The sequence below is a fragment of the Cebus imitator genome, unplaced genomic scaffold, assembly GCF_001604975.1.
Source record: "Cebus imitator isolate Cc_AM_T3 unplaced genomic scaffold, Cebus_imitator-1.0 Scaffold136, whole genome shotgun sequence".
Lineage (NCBI taxonomy): Eukaryota > Metazoa > Chordata > Mammalia > Primates > Cebidae > Cebus > Cebus imitator.
This window is the reverse complement of record NW_016107451.1, coordinates 3,197,309-3,216,420: the sequence shown is the minus strand read 5'-3', so window position 1 is coordinate 3,216,420 and position 19,112 is coordinate 3,197,309. Positions and strand designations below refer to the sequence as shown.

General features: G+C 37.7%; 1 protein-coding gene across 9 annotated transcripts in view; it reads left to right on the top strand.

Moving 5' to 3' along the window:
• CCDC30 (coiled-coil domain containing 30) overlaps window positions 1-19,112 on the top strand; it is a 188,876-nt gene that overhangs the window by 105,666 nt on the left and 64,098 nt on the right. For all 9 annotated transcript variants that reach the window (XM_037743178.1, XM_037743180.1, XM_037743183.1 and 6 more), the window contains 2 exons: window positions 4,138-4,347; window positions 9,721-9,875. In XM_037743178.1, the coding sequence (XP_037599106.1) occupies window positions 4,138-4,347; window positions 9,721-9,875 (365 nt within the window). The remainder of the gene's footprint in view (window positions 1-4,137; window positions 4,348-9,720; window positions 9,876-19,112) is intronic.

Genomic DNA, 19,112 nt, shown 5'->3' with positions numbered 1-19,112 from the left:
GCGATCTCGGCTCACCACAACCTCCGCCTCCTGGGTTCAAGCAATTCTCCTGCCTCAACCTCCTGAGTAGCTGGGATTACAGGCACGTGCCACCATGCCCAGCTAATATTTTGTATTTTTAGTAGAGACAGGGTTTCACCATGTTGACCAGGATGGTCTCGATCTCTTGACCTCGTGATCCACCCGCCTCGACCTCCCAAAGTGCTGAGATTACAGGCACATACCACCATACTCGGCTAATTTTTTAATACTTTTAGTAGAGACAGGGTTTTTCCATGCTGGTCAGGCTAGTCTCGAACTCCTGACCTCAGGTGATCCACCCCCCTGCCTCAGCTTCCCAAAGTGTGAGATTGAGCCACCACGCCTAGCCTATTGTGGTATATTTCTGAGCTCCCTATTCTGCTCCATTGTTCTATTCATCTGCCCTTGTGCCAATACCATGCTGTCAAGATAATTTTAGCTTTATATAAATATTGACATTTGATAGATCAAATCTTTTTACCTTGTTGTGGCCTATCTGGGCTATTCCAGGCCTTTGGGGTTCCTGTATAAGTTTTATAATCAGTTTGTTAAGCCACAACACATACTCGCATGAACTCACATAGAACACACGTATATTCACATACAAGCTTTTGAGAGTTCAGTTGGAATTACATTGAACTGTAGGTCAATTTGGGCAGAATTTAAATTTTGCAATATTGAATCCTCTAAGAAGAGAGTGCGTGTATTTAGGTTTTTAATTTCTCTCAATATTTATATTTTCTTATATATCTTTTGTTAGACAAATTCAAAGGTGCTATTTTCCATACTATTATAAATGGTAACTTTTAAAAAATAATTTTCTAATTATTTCCCAATGTATAAAAATTTACTTAATCCTTTGCTAATAAAAACTTTTCCATAATTTTTTATTCCTATAATTTATGTATATGTTATTTTGAATTTTCTATGCAAGCAATCATATCATCTAAAGATAATTTTCTTTCCCCCTTTCCATATGTTAAACCTTTCATTCTTTTTTCTTGTTCTGTGCACTGGCTAGCACAGTGCTGAATATAACAGGTGACAGTAGGCATCCTTTTCTAATTCCCAATCTCAAAGGAAAAGCTCTCAAATTTCACCATTTAATATGTTTTTACAGCCTTTTAAAGATAGATATTTTATCCAAATGTACTTTAGAAAGAAAAAATAAATAAAAATAGATATTCTTTATTACATTAAGGAAATTGCTTTCTAGCATTAGTTTGCCCAATGTTTTATGACAAATACATGTTGAATTTCGTAAATTTTTTCTGAATAATTTGAGAAGATTTTTAAAAAATTTAATCTGTTAATATGCTGAATTACTTTGACGGATTTTCTGATGTTAATTCAATTTTGCATTCCTGGGATAAACCTAACTTCATCATAAATTATCATTCTTTTCCTACAATGCTGGATTTGACTTGCTAATATGTATGTCTTCAGGATTTTTGTAACTTTCCCCATGAATAAGACTGGCCTGTCATTTACTTCCTTGCAGTACTCTTGTCAGATTTTGATATCAAGGTTATTCTAACTGCTTAAAATAAAGTGGGTAATATACCCTCTTTTGCTGTCTTCTGGAAGAGTTTGTATTAAGTTACAATTATTTCCTCTAAATTATTGCAAAAAAAAACTCATCCCTAAAGCCTTCTGATTTCACCTTCTTTTGGGTAGGTTTTCAATTTCTAGTTCCATTTCTTTAAAAGTTATGAGAAGTCAAATACTTTTTATTTCTTTTTTGCATCAACTTTGCTATATTTTATTTTTCTAAAAAAGTTTCCATTTCATTTAAATGTTTTAAAGTTTTACAGAAACTTACTCATTTTGTCTTCTTTTTAAATATATATACATTTTATCAAAGGTAGCTTTTGAAAAAAAGAAGAAAAAATATATAGTGATGGTCATTTCACTTTTATAATATTAGTTTCATTTGCCTTGTTGCTTTTTTCTTGATAAGTCTCACTAGAAGTTTATTCGTTTTTGGCTTTTCAAAGAACCACATTTTAGCTTGTTGATCTACTCTATTGTATTCTTTTTAGAGAAATAATAAATATACATATTTCACAGTTTAGAGTAAATATAGAGAACTGGCTTAGAATCAGAAAACTATATTCAGACCTTGATTCTATCATCTGGCAACTATTTGAGATTCAGTTTTTTACCTCTAAAATGGGCTAAAATACCAGTCCCAGCCACTTCATAGATGTGAAAGCCTAACAAATGTAATGTAGTAATATTTGTATATGCCTCAGCTCTGTATTTCAAATGCAGTAGATATTCTGAAAGCAATTCTTGAATAGCCACATTTAACTTTTGTTAGGTGTTTCTTATGTGTCTGGCTCTATTTTCGATGTTTTAATTGCTTTGTCTCATTTAATGCAGCCTCACTACTATCTTACGAGGTAAGCAGTTATTATCCCTATATTACAGATGAAGAAACTGACACTCAAAGAGGTTGAACACAATTAACTTTTAGATTCACTTTATATAATCTGACTGATTAATATAGAGAAAGCACAGATGAAGGACATTATAGTTATTATCCCTATTAATATAGTTGAAAAGCTTTGAGAACAGGGAATTCTATTTACCAATAAAAAAAAGTAAATTCTCTCTCACCACTTTTGTCTATAAGCCTTCCCTGCCCAGTATATACATTCACCATGTTTTGATATTTCTTAGAATATCATTTACTTGCTCAGTAAATAATTGATTAATCACCTACTGTCTGGTAGGTGAGTAGGTGCTTTGATAGGCATTGGTATTAAGAAATGAATTAAAAACCTAGTCTCTGCTTTCTTTGAATTTAAAGTGGGAAAAGGGGATATAAACAGGTAAATTATAAATCATGATATGTTTGATGAAGGCAATAAATGTGGTACAGTGATATCATGAGTAAGGACATTTCAGAATAGATGATTCTGAAAATCGTCCCCTGCAAAGTGACATTTAAGTTAAGACCTGAAGACTAGGCAGGCAACCACGCAATGAGAAGGGAAAAGGGAAAGCATTTCTGGCAGAGGGATGTGTGGAAAAAGTTTGGTGTATCAGAAACTCTAAATACAAACCAGTGTGACAGGAGTTCAGTGGGAGAAGGAGAAATAAGATGGTTTTAAAGAGCTAGACAAGGGCAAGAGCTTACAAAGCTAGGTGAGCTAGTGGGATTTGGAGTAAAGGACCACTGAAACATTCTCAGCAGGGGTGTCAAGTAGTCTAATTTATGTTTTTAAAAGAAAATTTGGCCATAGCATTAAAGGATAGTTTAGAAGGGAGTAAAAATGGAAGTGGTAGGACAAGTGCAGAGGTAATTGCCATATCCCAGTTTAGAGATGATGCTCTAGACTAAGGTGGTGGCAAAGAGGACACAAATGGATTAGTGTAGGATATATTTGGGAATAGAGTGACAGCATGTGCCAAATGTTTGGCATTGGTTCACGGTGGAAAAGGAAGACTCAGGGATTACTGACCTGTACAAAAGTTTGGATGATGGCATTATTTACTGAAATTGGGAAGACAGAGGGAAAAGACGACTTTGGAGACATGGGCCGAATCAAGGAGTTTCATTTTGATAATTATTGGCATAAAATGGCATTTCATATTATAGAAATGGATAGCAAATCATCCACTTTCCAGGCCTAGAGTAGTTCAGTAATACTTACATGTTGGGTGGCACTGGAAGAGTCTACAAAGGAGACCAAGAAAGAGCAGCAGAGAAGTAAGTGAAAACCAGCAAAGTTTGGTATCACAGAATGCTACTGAGAGGTAACTTGTCCATTTGGATTTATTTGGCAATGAAGAGGTCAGTTAGTGTCCTTGGTGGAAAGTTTCATTGGAGTAGTGGGGATGAAAGCCAGTTTGGAGCAGATTGAAGAAAGGATGGAAAATGTTTAGACCGTGCGTATATAGAAATCAGGAAAATTCCTTTGTCTGGCTGCCCTCTGACTAAACTTTGGAAACTCTTACTAACATATGGCAGCTCCAGAGAGGTACTCAGCCATATGACGTTGGTGTTTGTTAGCTTTTAGGGGACTATTCTCCTGTGAAAGCTGCTTATTGTAGTTCACATTCATTCCACACTTATTTGTATTATTCTTATTTATTCTCTACCTCTAGATAAAGATTGAACTAAAGCATGCCCAACAGAAGTTATTAGACAGTACAAAGATGTGCTCTTCACTCACAGCAGAGTGCAAGCATTGTCAGCAGAAAATCAAGGAACTGGAGTTGGAAGTACTTAAGCAGACTCAGAGCATTAAATCACAGAACAACCTACAGGAAAAGCTGGCTCAGGAGAAATCTAAAGTTGCTGATGCAGAGGAAAAGGTAATTATCCTCATGCTTAATAAATAGCATACACTGAATGCCACTACTGAAATCTTATTTCCCTGAGGATTTTAAGAAATAAATATGATGCAGACTTGATAGAATTTTAATTTTTTTTTAACTCTCCCGTGTTTTCTTCTGTTTTGGTTTTACCTGTTTCTACAATTTCAGTAATTTTTGTGTATTTGTAAAAACTTCATGGACTTAAAAAGGTAAGCTTTATTAAAGCTATAACATGAGCTTAAAGAACTGACTGAGCCCATATGACTTTTGTTTTATACTTTGGCATTTGAGAAGACTTATTATTCTCTCATTTGGATTGGCTGTTAATGTAAATTTTGTTTTAATTTTGTTTTTTTCATCGACAATTGTACATGTTTCATGGGTGCATAGTGATATTTCAATACATATAATGTATAGTGATCAGATCAGGATAATTATATTCATCACATCAAACATATTTTGTAATTTTGTAGGGGGATTTGTGTTGTGAAATGAACCATTTTGAAATATTGCCCCTTCATTTTAGGTTGCCCAACACTAGGTGGCAGTAGTATGTAACACTTGTACGTTTTGATGTGCAAGTTTGAGAGTTCAACTGGATAAAAAAAAATTTCATCAGACCATACAATAAGAAGCAAACATCAAAAAATAGATGACAGCAATCTGAATTAAACTAAAAAATCTAAAGTTAAAGAAACCACAACAAAAGAGTTCACACTATATGATTCCATGTGTATAAAGTTCATGAATAGATAAAATGAAGCTGTGGAGATAAGATAGTAGTTATTCTTGTGACAGGTATTGACTGAAGGGGGCACGAGGGAATCCTCTGTGGTGCTGCAAGTATTCTGTATCTTGCTCTGGGAAGCAGTTATACAAGTCAAATTTCATTGAGTACACTTAAGATATGTCTGTTATTTACCATATGTATATATGGGTGTGACTTTACCATATGGATGTTATTATTCCATTAAAAAACAATTGATAAAATTGGTAAAGATTGGCAAGATTTTAAAATTTCAACAATACTAACTATTGGTGAGGATTTGGTGCAAGAAGACCTCATATATATTGACTTCACTTGGAAGAGATAATTAGTATAAATGTTTTAAAGATGTATGTGTCATACATCTTAACACTTCTAGGCATAAGAAAAACTCTTATACTGCATGTATGTATCAGGAGACAGAAATACAGTCATGTTCATAGTATCATTGTTCTGAATAGCAGAAAACTAGAAACAACCAAAATGTCCCTGACACACATCAAAAAAATAAATTGTATATTTATACAGTAGTATTACTGGTAAGCTGAGTTCTTTCTCTCACTTTGTATCAGTGACAAAGAAAGGGCATTCAGGCTACTCTGCCTATGGGGTAGCCCTGCTCTGTCTGTGTAGCAGCCATTTCCCTAGAATTAACTTATTTAAAAAAAAAAAAAAAAAGGGAGAGAGCGAGAGAGACAGAGAAAGGAGGGAGGGAGGGAGGAAGGAAAGAAGGAAGGAGAAAAGAGAAAAAGCAGCAAGGAAGGCAGGCAGGCAGGAAGGAAGGAAGGAAGTGAGAAAGGGAGGGAAGGAGGGAGGCAGGAAGGGAACAAAGGAAGGAAGGAAAAAGAAAAGAGAAAGAATGGCCAGGTGCAGTGGCTCATACCTGTAATCCCAGCACTTTGGGAGGCCAAGGAGGGTGGATCACCTGAGATCAGGAGTTTGAGACCAGCCTGGATAAAATGGTTAAATTATACATTTTACTAATAATATAAACATAATACTAATAATGCAAAATAATATAAAAATTAGCCAGGTGTGGTGGTGTGTACCTTTAATCCCAGCAACTTGGGAGGCTGTGCCAGGAGAAGCACCTGAACCCTGGAGGCAGAGGTTGTAGTGAGCTGAGATTGTGCTATTGCACTCTAGTCTGGGTGATAAGTGCAAAACTCTGTTGGAAGGGAGGGAGGGAGGGAGGGAAGGAAGGAAGGAAGGAAGGAAGGAAGGAAGGAAAGAAGGAAGGAAGGAAGGAAGGAAAGAAGGAAGGAAGGAAGGAGAGAGAAAAGAAAAAGAAAAGGAAAGAAAGAAAAAGGAAGGAAGGAAAGAGGGAGGGAGGGAAGGAGGGAAGGAAGAAAGGAAGGAGAAAAGAAAAGGAAATAAAAAAAGAAAAAGGAAAGAAGGAAGGAAGGAAGGAAAGATGGAAGGAAGAAAGGTAGACTGGTTTTACTCACTGGCCAGGAATGGAGGATAAGCTCCTTCTCCCTGAATAAGAGAAGGCATAGGGTTTTTAAGGACTGGGTGCAGGGTGGAAGAGGAATGTTAGCATGTGCAGGGTGGCACTGCAGATGCACAGGCTCAATGTATAAACACACATCTTCATACAACACGTATACAAACTGGTGGAGATTTTCTTTTAGAGGTGGGAATTTGAGCATTATAATGATATGTTAATGATTTAAAGGCAACTAGGGGTCCTCAGTTTGCTCTAATTTGCAAGGTCTTATCTTCCTCTTGTATCTCATTAGGGGTCACTATATTCTGGTACCATTCCAGGCTGTCAGTTTCTTTAAGCAATTATGCCTTTAAATAAAGGGACTAAAGAAAAACAGTAAAAAAAAGAACTTTCCCAGTTATTTCATCAGGGCTGCCCCGGTAACAATAGCATGCAACAATGAAAATGAGTGAACTATAGGTACATATTGTAGTTCAATGCAATAAAATTTTTGTTTTGTTTTGTTTTGTTTTTTTGTTTTTTTTGTTTTTGTTTTTTTTTTTGAGACGGAGTTTCGCTGTTGTTGCCCAGACTGGAGTGCAATGGCACGATCTCGGCTCACCGCAACCTCCGCCTCCTGGGTTCAAGCAATTCTCCTGCCTCAGCCTCCCGAGTAGCTGGGACTACAGGCACGCACCATCATGCCCAGCTGATTTTTGTATTTTTAGTAGAGACGAGGTTTCACCTTGTTGACCAGGATGGTCTCGATCTCTTGACCTTGTGATCCACCCGCCTCGGCCTCCCAAAGTGCTGGGATTATAGGCGTGAGCCACCGCGCCCGGCCGCAATAAAATTTTTAAGTCACCAAAATACAGTATGAATCCATAGATTTAAAAAAGTCAAAATAAAAACTATTAGCATGGTGGTTCATACCTATAATGAACCTATAATCCCAGCCCTTTGGGAGGATGAGGTGGGAGGATCACTTAAGCCCAAAGTTCAAGACCAGCCTGAGCAACATAGTGAGACCCTATCTCTACAACAATAAATAAGTTAGCTGGGCATAGTAGTGTGTGCCTGTAGTACCAGTTGTTCTGGAGGCTAAGGCAGGTGATCACCTGGGCGATATAGCAAGACCCTGTCTCAAAAAAACAAAACAAACAAAAAACCTATCATATATCTATATATATAGAGATTATTAAAAAGAAAAGGCAAGGATGTGATTAACATAGCAGGATATTGGTTTTCTTTGGTGGGGAGGGAAGAGGGATAATCAAAGAGGGTCACAGAGGGGCTTGAAAAGTATTAGAAATGTTCCCTTTCTTAAATTATGTGGCAGGTTCAAAAGTTTGGCATGTATCCTTGACAGAGAAGCCAATGAAGTGATGCTTTTGTCTGTGGAATTAGTACTGCATTCCTTAAGTAAGAAGTCTCCCTAGACAGAACCAAATAGAACAGTGCCAGGGAACTTGAGCTGACCTCAGATGGCTGGCTGCCTACTGCCATTGCCCTTGAATCAGTCTGCATCTTCACCTCTCTTCATGCTGTGTGGACTATGCAGAGACCTAGGCACCAGGGCTTGGGATTGATGCAGAAAGCCCCTCTCTTAGAAAACGGGTGCCACCCACTGGCATTCACTGAATATTCATGGCGAATGTGATGCCAAGCCATTGTAAAGGATTCCTTATTGGGTCAGGAATACATTAGAGGGATAACAGCTACCCTGCTGAAATCTATTCATTCAACAAATATTTATTGAGCACCTACTATGTACCAGGCACAATTTAAGGTGACACATGGGTTTATAAAAATAACTAAAAACACATTTGAAGGAAATTAACAAAAATGTAGTGGTTTTTTGCTACTACATGAAAAAGGAAAGAAAAAATGTTTTTAAATGACACTTTAGCATATAAACTCTAAAATATAACTATCTGTCTCTCTTTCAAATTCATGCATCATATTTTTAGTTTTCCCAGAGCATTAGAGAACCTATTATTGATGCTAAGCAATATGCTAACAGGTGCTTGGTTTATAAGAGACTTCTACTTTGTTTTGTGGTGTTATTTGTGAATCTAGCCACACTGTGGAGAAACTAGGTGCACTCACGCAGTGCTATTGGAAGCATAAATTGGTCTAATACCTGTGGAGGCAGTTTGGCATTATCTATCCAACAAACAAATACTCATAACCTTTGCCCTAGTAAATCCAAACCTCATAATTTAATCTACAGACATTGTTTGTAATTGTATTGTTTATAATAGAAAAAGTTTGGAATCAGCTTAAATGTTCACCAGTAGGGCACTGTGTTCATCACAGGGCACTGTGAAATAAGTTATGATATATCCTTACAGTGGAGTGGAATGCAGCTATAAAAGAGAAGACAACTCAATATGTGCATATAATATGGAAAAATGACCAAATGCTTATTGCTATAAAAAAACATGGTGCCTAATTACATCTAGTATAGTATGTCATCGTTTGTATAAAATTTATATGTATGTGGGATAACTCTATGTGTTTATATATGAATAAATCTCTGGAAGGGTACACAAGAAATTAAAAACCATTGTCATCTATTTGGTGGAGGAAAATTTGGAGGACGTAGAACAGGGATGGGAAGGAGACTTTTCACTATATAGCTTCTTTTTTTTGTTTGTTTGTTTGTTTTTGAGACAGGGTCTCACTGTCACCCAGACTGGAGTGCAGTGGCACAATCATAGCTAACCGTAGCCTCAGCTTCCCTGGGCTCAATTGATTCCTCTCACCTCAGATTCCTGAGTAGGTGGGACTATAGGCACTGACCACCATGCCCAGCTAATTTTTATATTTTTTTTTGTAGGGATAGGGTTTCACCATGTTGCCCAGGCTGGTCTCGAACTCCTGAGGCTCAAGCGATCCACCCAGCTCAGCTTCCCACAGTTCTGCGATTATAGGCATGAGCCACCATGTCTGGCCTATAGCTTCTTTTATACACACACATTGAATTATATGAATGCGTTACATACTGCAAAATTAAACAATTTATTTTAAAATTAAATCTAGCTACTCTCTTTACTTCAGGTCAGATTAATATGTTAGCACTGCTATGTTTGCTATTTGTAAGTTATTCTGCTAATTTGAAAAAAGTCACACTGTTCTTAATGCTTTACTTGTAAACTTTTTTCCTTCCAAGATTTTGGACCTGCAGCAGAAATTAGAACATGCTCATAAAGTCTGTCTCACAGACAGTTGTATTTCAGAGAAGAAGCAGCTAGAGGAAAAGATAACAGAAGCAACAGAAAATGAAGCTAAAATAAAGCAACAATATCAAGAAGAACAACAGAAGAGGTAAGAGGAGCACAGATCTCAGTTTCCTGTGGGTTTAGCCATGACTGAGTTAATCAGCAGCATCAATTTACTCTAACAAAATATCAGAGAGTATTTCTGTTCTCTCCCCACTGAAGTAAACTCGGTTTACTTCACAATTCCTGATGTATTGCACTTATCACACTGTATTCTAATTGTTTATTTTCTTTTTTGTTTGTTTGTTTTATTTTGTTGTTGTTTTGTTTTGTTTTGAGATGGAGTCTCATTCTGTCGCCCAGACTGGAGTACAGTGGCACGATCTGAGCTCACCGCAACATCTGCCTCCCAGGTTCGAGCAATTCTCTTGCCTCAGCCTCCTGAGTAGCTGGGATTACAGGCACGCACCACATGACTGGCTAATTTTTTTGTATTTTTTTTAGGAGACAAGGGGGTTTCACCATGGTGGCCAGGCTGGTCTCGAACTCCTGACCTTGTGATCCGCTTGCCTCAGCCTCCCAAACTGCTGGCATTACAGGTGTGAGCCACTGCACCTGGCATCTAATTGTTCATTTTCTAGTTTATCTTTGGCAGAGATTATTTCTTCTGGTTCTGGGACACACCTAATATAACAGTAAATATTCTTGACTGACTTGCCTATGAAACACTCTGGAATTTGCTCTAACATGTAGTCTGACAAACTTTAGTTTACAATGAAGTTGATGTTTTATACAAGGTAACTTCAGAAAGTTTGTGGAAAAATTGAATTGAAAAATAAAATTTAAAAAAATATGGGCCGGGCACGGTGGCTCAAGCCTGTAATCCCAGCACTTTGGGAGGCCGAGGTGGGTGGATCACAAGGTCAAGAGATCGAGACCATCCTGGTCAACATGGTGAAACCCCGTCTCTACTAAAAATACAAAAAAAATTAGCTGGGCATGGTGGCACGTGCCTGTAATCCCAGCTACTCAGGAGGCTGAGGCAGGAGAACTGCCTGAACCCAGGAGGTGGAGGTTGCGGTGAGCCGAGATTGCTCCATTGCACTCCAGCCTGGGTAACAAGAGCGAAACTCCGTCTCAAAAAAAAAAAAAAAAAAAAAATGTTGGCCTGATGCAGTGGCTCACACCTGTAATCCCAGCACTTTGGGATGCTGAGGTAGGAGGAAAAAAAAGTTATCCAGGCATGACAGTGCAGTCCTGTAGTCCTAGCTACTCAGGAAGCTGAGGCAAGAGATCACTTGAGCCAGGAGTTTGAGGCTGCAGTGAGCCGTGATTGCAATACTGCACTCCAGCCTGGGTGGCAGAATGAGACCCTGTCAAAAAAAACCACTTTATTTCTCAACATAAGCTCCATCAAGGTTCAGGCACTTTTGTAAGTGATGATGCAAACCATTTAGTCCATCCCTAAAGAATTGAGTGAGAATCCTGGGAATTTAGCAATGTCATTGCAGTCTTTTGCTCAGTATTAAGCAAAGCGAAATGGTTGCCTATTAAATATTTTTTAAGATTGGGAAACAAAAGTAAGTCAGAAGGTGCCAAATCAGGACTGTAAGGTGGATGCCTAATAATTTCCCGTCAAAACTCTTGGAAAATTGCTCATTTGATGAGAGGAATGAGCAGGAGCATTGTCATGGTAGAGAAGGACTCTCTGGTGAAGACTTCCTAGACATTTTTAAAAAATAAAGCTTTGGCTGCCTTTCTCAAAACACTCTCATAATAAACATGGTATCATTTGGACTTCTAGAAAGTCAATAAGCAAAATCCTTTGAGCATCACAAAAAACTGTTGGCATGACCTCTGCTCTTGACTTGTCCACTTTTACTGTGATTGGACCACTTCCTCCTTTTAGTAACCGTTTCTTTGATTGTGCTTTGTCTTCAGTATCATTGGTAAAGCCATGTTTCTTCTCCTGTTACAATTCTTCAAAGAAATCCTTCATCCCACTAGTTTAAAATTCCTATTGAAAGCTTTGCTCCTGTCTGTAGCTAATCTGAATGCAACAGTTTTGGCACCCATCAAGTGGAAAGTTTGCTAAACTTTATCTGTCCAAATTGCGGTATAAGTTGAATCAATTGAGATGTCTATGATGTTGGCTATTGTTTCCGCTGCTAATCATCAGTCTTCTTCAATTAGGGCACAAAAAAAGATTAATTAATTTTTTTCCCTGTAAATTGATGTGGATGGTCTGGCACTGTGGGCTTCATCTTCAAAATCATCTCATCTCTTCTTAAAATGACTTATGCATTTGTAAACTGCTGATTTCTTTGGGGTGTTGTCTCTCTAAACTTTTCATTAAAGCATCAATGACTTCCCCATTCTTCCACCTTAATTTCTTAATGTATTTAATGTATTTAATTTTCTTGCTTCAGTTTTAGCAGAATTCATGTTGCTCTGATAGTAGTTCTTTTCAAACTAATACCTTATCCTTAGTGCCTCAAACTGGATCGTGTTCAGACATGTTACGACAGGTTAGTACAAATTTATTTTGGTGCAAAAAACTTTCAAAATCCACGCATAGTTTTTTCATAATATTCATTTTCCATTAACTTTTTGAAGACCCCTCATATTTATAAGCTGATTTTCTTCAAAACAGTTACAGGTACTTTATAGGTATCTTAACCATCAACAAACTGCTACCAGATAAGAGCTGTCATATATTTGTTTTCTAAAATGATTATGGTTATTATGATGATTCTTACTTAAAGCATCTTCTTGGATGCCCTAAACTTCAGTAACTGATGCTTTGCTTCTTATTCATGTACCACTGAGAGTGGTTCCCATATATTTTTTCTTTATTTTTAATTGATACATAATTATACATATTTGCAAGATACATATAATATTTTTATACATGTATACAATGTGTAATGATCAAATCACAGTATTTGGGATAGCCATCACATCAAACATTTATCATTTCTTTGTGTTGGGAACATTTCAAAGCTTCTCTTTTAGTGCTTTTGAAATATACAGTAAATTATTTTTAACTTTAGTCATCCTACGGTGCTATTGAACACTAAACCATATTCCTTTTATCCAACTGTATGTGTGTCTCCATTAACCAACCTCTCTTCTTTCCCCTGCTTCCCAGGCTCTGGAACTGTCATTCTGCTCTCCTTCCATGAGATCAACTTTTTTTATTCCCATATATGAGTGAAAACATGCAATATTTGCTTTCTGTGCTTGGCTTACCTCGCTTAACATAAGAACCTCCAGTTCTATCCATGTTGCTACAAATGACAGGATTTCATTCTTTTTTTATGGCTGAATAGTATTCCATTGCAATCCATGTATATTTTAAGAAGAAATATGGTTTCAGCCACTAAAAAGGTGCTGGTATTCACATATACTCTGTGGCTCAGAAACTTACTTTCAGCTCTTGTTGAAAACTCTAGCATAAGGCACTCAATAGATAATAAATACTTATTGAATGAATGAATGAATGAATGTTTGATTAAGTGAATGAATTAATTTATGTATAAATAAACAATGAATTCACTCAGTGAGCTGCTGTGGAAAAATACTTGTCTCAACTGCCACTTCTAGCAGGATGGCAGACTGTCCTCCTTATCTCTAAAGTGGGAATTATAATGCCAGTTCTATATATCTTTTGTGAAGATTTGCTAAGAAAAAATATGTATGCACTATTTAACTAAGTGCAGGAAAGTAAAATATATAGGGAAATTCTCCCACCAAAAGGGGACTCTATAATTTATGTTGTTTCATAATCTGGAAGAAAATGACCCTGATTTAGATAGTTAGATTGTAATCTACTTTTTCACTTAAAATATTATGATCTGTTTATCTTACATTACATTTTTTCTAGAATACTGTTTTAATGATATGTCACAATTTATTTAATAAATGCTTTATTGTTGAACATTTAGATTTTTCCCAGTTTCTTCAGTGACATATATCCTGACACATCATAAGCACTTATATCAGGAAATAGAACCAGTTGAATCTATATTTAAGAACAGCCTTATTACAGGGATTTGGTCTCATGCAGTTGTGGGAGCTGGTTCTGCAGTCTGCATGACTGTCATCTTTGCATCTTATGCTAGAGCTTGAGGTCTGCAGGGCAAACAATCAGAAAGTGAAGACGAATGTAAAGTGGGAGAGCAACAACAAGGTGGAAACCGTGAGGATGGACTGGAACCTATGTCAGTTCTTGCTGCCTCTAACCTTGATAAAGAGTAGGTATCCTACAGGAGAAACTGGCACCCTTCATCAAGGAGCTAAATAGACATCTGGCCCAGGTGATGGGAAAGGTGAAGGAGGATTCAAGGGAAGGTGGAGCAGTTGTAGGCCTTGCTGTTGTGTCATGCCAAGGTGAGCAGCAGATATCTAGCAGTGTTCATAAGCTATAAAAGTTCCTGCTCCAACCCTCCACCTGTAAAAACCAAAATGTTTCAATCCTGTTCTCTAAATCTTGTGCAAATATATCTCCTGTGGCCCACTATAACCAGAAACTTACATGGAAGGAATTCTGGGAAACAAGGCAAGTCAAAATGTTACAAAGCCACTCTATTAAAAATGTACTTTTTGGCTGGGTGAAGTGGCTTATGCCTGTAATCCCAGCACTTTGGGAGGCCAAGGCAGGCAGATCACTTGAGGTCGAGAGTCGAGACCAGCCTGACCAACCTGGAGAAACCCTGTCTCTACTAAAAATACAAAATTAGCCGGGCTTGGTGGCACATGCCTATAATCCCAGCTACTCAGGAGGCTGAGGCAGGAGAATCGCTTGAACCCGGGAGGCAGAGGTTGCAGTGAGCCAAGATCGTGCCACCGCACTCTAACCTGGATGACAGGGCAGGCAAAACAGGTGAGACTCCATCTCAAAAAAAAAAAAAAAAAAAAAAGTGTTGTTGCTATTGTAATATTTGCTGTTATTGTTGTTAATATTGTCATCATTATCATCATAAACTTCTTCAGTAAGGTGAAAAAAGTTCATTTGGCCAGAACAAAATATTTAGAGACAAGGAAAGTGGCAAGAAATTGAGGCTGGAAAGGTAAGCTAGACCTAGGTCAGGTAGAACTTAACAGACCACACTGAGTTTGGACCTGTTCATGAAGATATTGGTCTGTGGTTTTCCTGTCACATAATATCTGTATCTGGTTTTGGTATTAGGGTAATGTTTGTCTCAAAAAATTACTTAGGAAGTGTCCCCTCTACTTCAATTTTTTTTTGAAAGAGATTGCAGAGAATTGGTATTTCTTTCTTCAATGTTAGGTAGAATTCACCAGTGAAATCATCTGAACCTAGTGCTTTATTTTCTGGAAGGTAACTAATTATTGATTCAATTTCTTTTTTTTTTTTTTTGAGACGGAGTTTCACTCTTGTTACCCAGGCTGGAGTGCCATGGCACGATCTTGGCTCACCACAACCTTCGCCTCCTGGGTTCAGGCAATTCTCCTGCCTCGGCCTCCTGAGTAGCTGGGATTACAGGCACGCGCCACCATGCCCAGCTAATATTTTGTATTTTTAGTAGAGACGGGGTTTCACCATGTTGACCAGGATGGTCTCGATCTCTTGACCTCGTGATCCACCCGCCTCGGCCTCCCAAAGTGCTGGGATTACAGGCTTGAGCCACCGCGCCCGGCTGATTCTATTTCTTTAACAAATATAGGCTGACTTAGATTATCTATTTGTGTCTTTCAAGGAATCAGTACATATAATGTAAGTTATCATATTTGTAGACAGAGTTGTTCATAATATTCCTTTATTATCCTTTTAATGTCCATGGGATTAGTAGTGGTGGCCCCTCTTTCCTTTTTCATATTATGTTTTAAATAATGTCTTATTTGTAAAATAGAGATGGGGCTTTGCTGTGTTGCCCAGGGTGGTCTCAAGTTCCTGGGTTCAAGTGATACTTCTGCCTCAGCCTCCCAAAGTGCTGGGATTATAGATGTGAACCATTGCACCTGGTCCCATTTTTTATTTTATTAATGTTTGTCTTCTCCATTTATTACTTAGCCTGGCTAGAGGTTTATCTGTTTTATTCATCTTTTCCAAGAACAAACTTTTGGTTGCATTTTTTTTCTCTATTGTTTTCCTATTTTCAAGCCCATTGAATAATACTCTCATTTTTATTATTTCTTTGCTTCTGCTTGCTTTAGGCTTATAATGTTCTTCTTTCTCTAGTTTCCTAAGGTGGAAGCTTAGATTACTGATTTTAGATTTTTCTCCCTTTATAATATATACATGTAATACTACAAGTTTTCTGCTTTGTTGTAGCCTATAAATTTTGTAAGTTGTATTTCATTTTCATTTAGTTCAAAATATTTTTAATTTATTGAAACCTCCTCTTTGACTCATGTATTATTTAGAAGTGTTTTGTTAATCCCAAATATTTAGAATTTCTCATCTCTCTTTTTCTAATTCATTTATCGTTTCATAATATCAGTTTAAACAGTTGTGTAACATTCTGTTACATAGATATATCATACTTTATGTAATACTGATATCTTTTAGACTTTTTTGCTATTATAATGCTATAATAAATATCTGTATACATAAGATTTTGCAACTGCAATGAAGTATGATGAAGTGTGGTAAGTGTTATACTAAAGGAGGTTTAGGTTGCCATGATAGTACATAACATGGATACTTATGAAGTGAGGGAGTTTAAGAAAGACTTTCTCAAAGAAACTGATTTAAGCTGAGAATGAAGTAGTTGGTATCAGGAAGCTAAATAGAGAATAGTGTGGAGGACGACTTTGAGGAAGTGAAACAGTTCATTGGTTGAAAGAAAATGAGGTTAGGGACAATGGTGAGAAAATAAGATGAAGAAGGTGAGGTAGGCCTAGCTCATGCAGAACCTTAGTTTTTTGTTTTTTGTTTTAGAGAGACAGGGATCTTGCTCTGTCCCCCAAGCTAGAATACGTGGCAGAATCATGACTCACTGAAGCCCTGAACTCCTGGGCTCAGATGATCCTCCTGCCTCCACCTCCTGAGTAGCTAGGACTATAGCCATGCCCAACATGCCCAGCTAATTAAAAAAAAAAATTTACAGACAGGATCTCTCTATGTTGCTCGAGTTGTTCTAGAACTCCTGGCCTCAGGTGATCCTCCAGCTTCAGCCTCCAAAAGTGTTAGGAGGTGTGAGCCATAGTGTCACAGCTCCTCATGAGCCACAGTGCCCAGCTCCTCATGAGTCATAGTGCCCAGCTCTCATGAGCCGTAGTGCCCAGCTCTCGTGAGCCACAGTGCCCAGCTCTCATGCAGAATCTATTAAGCCATTGTGAACAGTTTGGATTTTACCTTAAGAGTAATGGAGTTCCTAAATCAAAGAACAGAAAAAATATATATAAAAATAAGAGTAATGGGGAGCCACAAAAGGTGGCTAAAATCCACAAAAGGATTTTAAGCAGAAGAAGTTATATTATTAGTTTGCAATTTAGAAGGAACACTGACTACTAAAAGAGGCTTAGGCTACAGAGAGTACAGGGAGTGTTACCAGTACACCAATTTCTTAATTTTGTTCATTGGCAGACCTGATTTATTTGTTAGTCTTTTAATTTTTCAATTAACTTCTAACATATTCATGAGTTGCTCTTTTAATTTTGACTTCCTGCTTTTCTTTTTTTCTTTTCGTAGAGATGGGGTTTCCCTCTGTCACCCAGGCTGTGGTGCAGTGGTGCAATCACAGCTCGCTGCAGCCTTGACCTCCCAGGCTCAAGCACTTCTCCCACCTCAGCCTCCCAAGTAGCTGGGACTACAGGCACATGCCACCATGCCTGTCTAATTTTTTAAAAGTTTTTTATAGAGATGAGTTCTCACTATGTTGCTCAGGCTGCTCCTGAACTTTTGGGCTCGAACAATCCTCCCACCTTGACCTCCCAAAGTGCTGGGATTATAGGTGTGAGCCACCATGCCCAGCCAACTTCCTGCTTTTCAATTCTAGTTTTCAGTCTCAAATTTTACTGCCAATAACTCAAATGTTTTTAGTTTCAGTGGATCAAAACTTCTCTTTTAGTTCAAAGGCTTATTGTTTAGTCTGGAAATTAAGAATGGAGCCAAAAAGAAATAGACTGTACTAGAAGGTATACAGTGAATTAGATGAAGGAGAGATGAAAGAGAGGATATTGGTGTAGAGGTGGATGTGAATGGTAGAAAATTAGCTATAGCAGTCTGCATTTACATCCAAGATACATAAGGAAAAGAACTAGAGGTGAAGAGATGTGAGTCCATGTCTCAAATATGATCATCCCCCAATACCTATTGATTTATCAGAATACTGAAGTTAGAGAAAGCAAACTTATTTGTCTAATGTCCGTATTTTACTGTGCTAGCATGCGGGTAAGACTTTTGCCCACCAGTACCAGTTCATTATCGTCATCATAGTCTTCAAGAGGAATCTCCCAAGTCCAGATAACCTTGGTCTGAAATCCTCAGAAAACTCTTTCCACAAACTGTACTCTATTACTTAAACACCTGAGATTTGGTCTAGGTCCCAAATTTGCTCAGTGCAGAGAAAGTAAAGTACTGAGACAGTGAGTATTGTCAGGGAAGAAGGCTTTATTAGTGTGCCACAGTTGAGGAGAATGGGAGATCAGTCTCAAATCTATCTCCCTGACTAATTTGGGGGATTATAGCAGGGAAGAAATGTAAAACAGGAATTAGTGAGGGGTATGGAACCTAGCATGAGGAATGAGGCATCTCATTTTCTGGATGCTATGATCTGGTGAATTTTAGTTTCTTGCTTGAGCATCAGTCTCTTGAAGGAAGAACTCAGATATAAATATAAAGTTTTAAGACTGAGAGGGTACATTTCTACATTTGTTCAAAAAACTGTAAATGTAATGTCTATGGGACAGTAGGGCTGGGTTCATAATGAGACTGAAAGAGCAAAGTGCTAATGGCCCTTGCAGGGGTGGAGGGAAATTTCCCATCCCCTTCTAAAAGTTTTCTGAAAAGTCACCTGACAAAAGGCAGATTAATAGGAGAAAAAGCAAACAAAATTTTGTTAACATGGGCTGGGGAAAATCAAGTGTGATGACCCAATATCCGACTGTGTTATAGAAGCTTATATACCTGTTTCCAGGGAGAGGGAGACGGGGAATGTAGACAATTCCAGGGGACAATAGCTCATTCAGGAGAATGAAGGGACCCTGGAGACAGAAATTAATTCATAAATTATTCTCCTTGGAATTTGAATTAGTTTAAGAGACAGCCATTATCTTGTGAAAAGGCATGTAGAGGTGTTGTTACATTCCTCAATCTTCTTTTCTGAAGATAGATAAATAATGAGATTTCAGGGAGGGGATGGGAGATAATTGT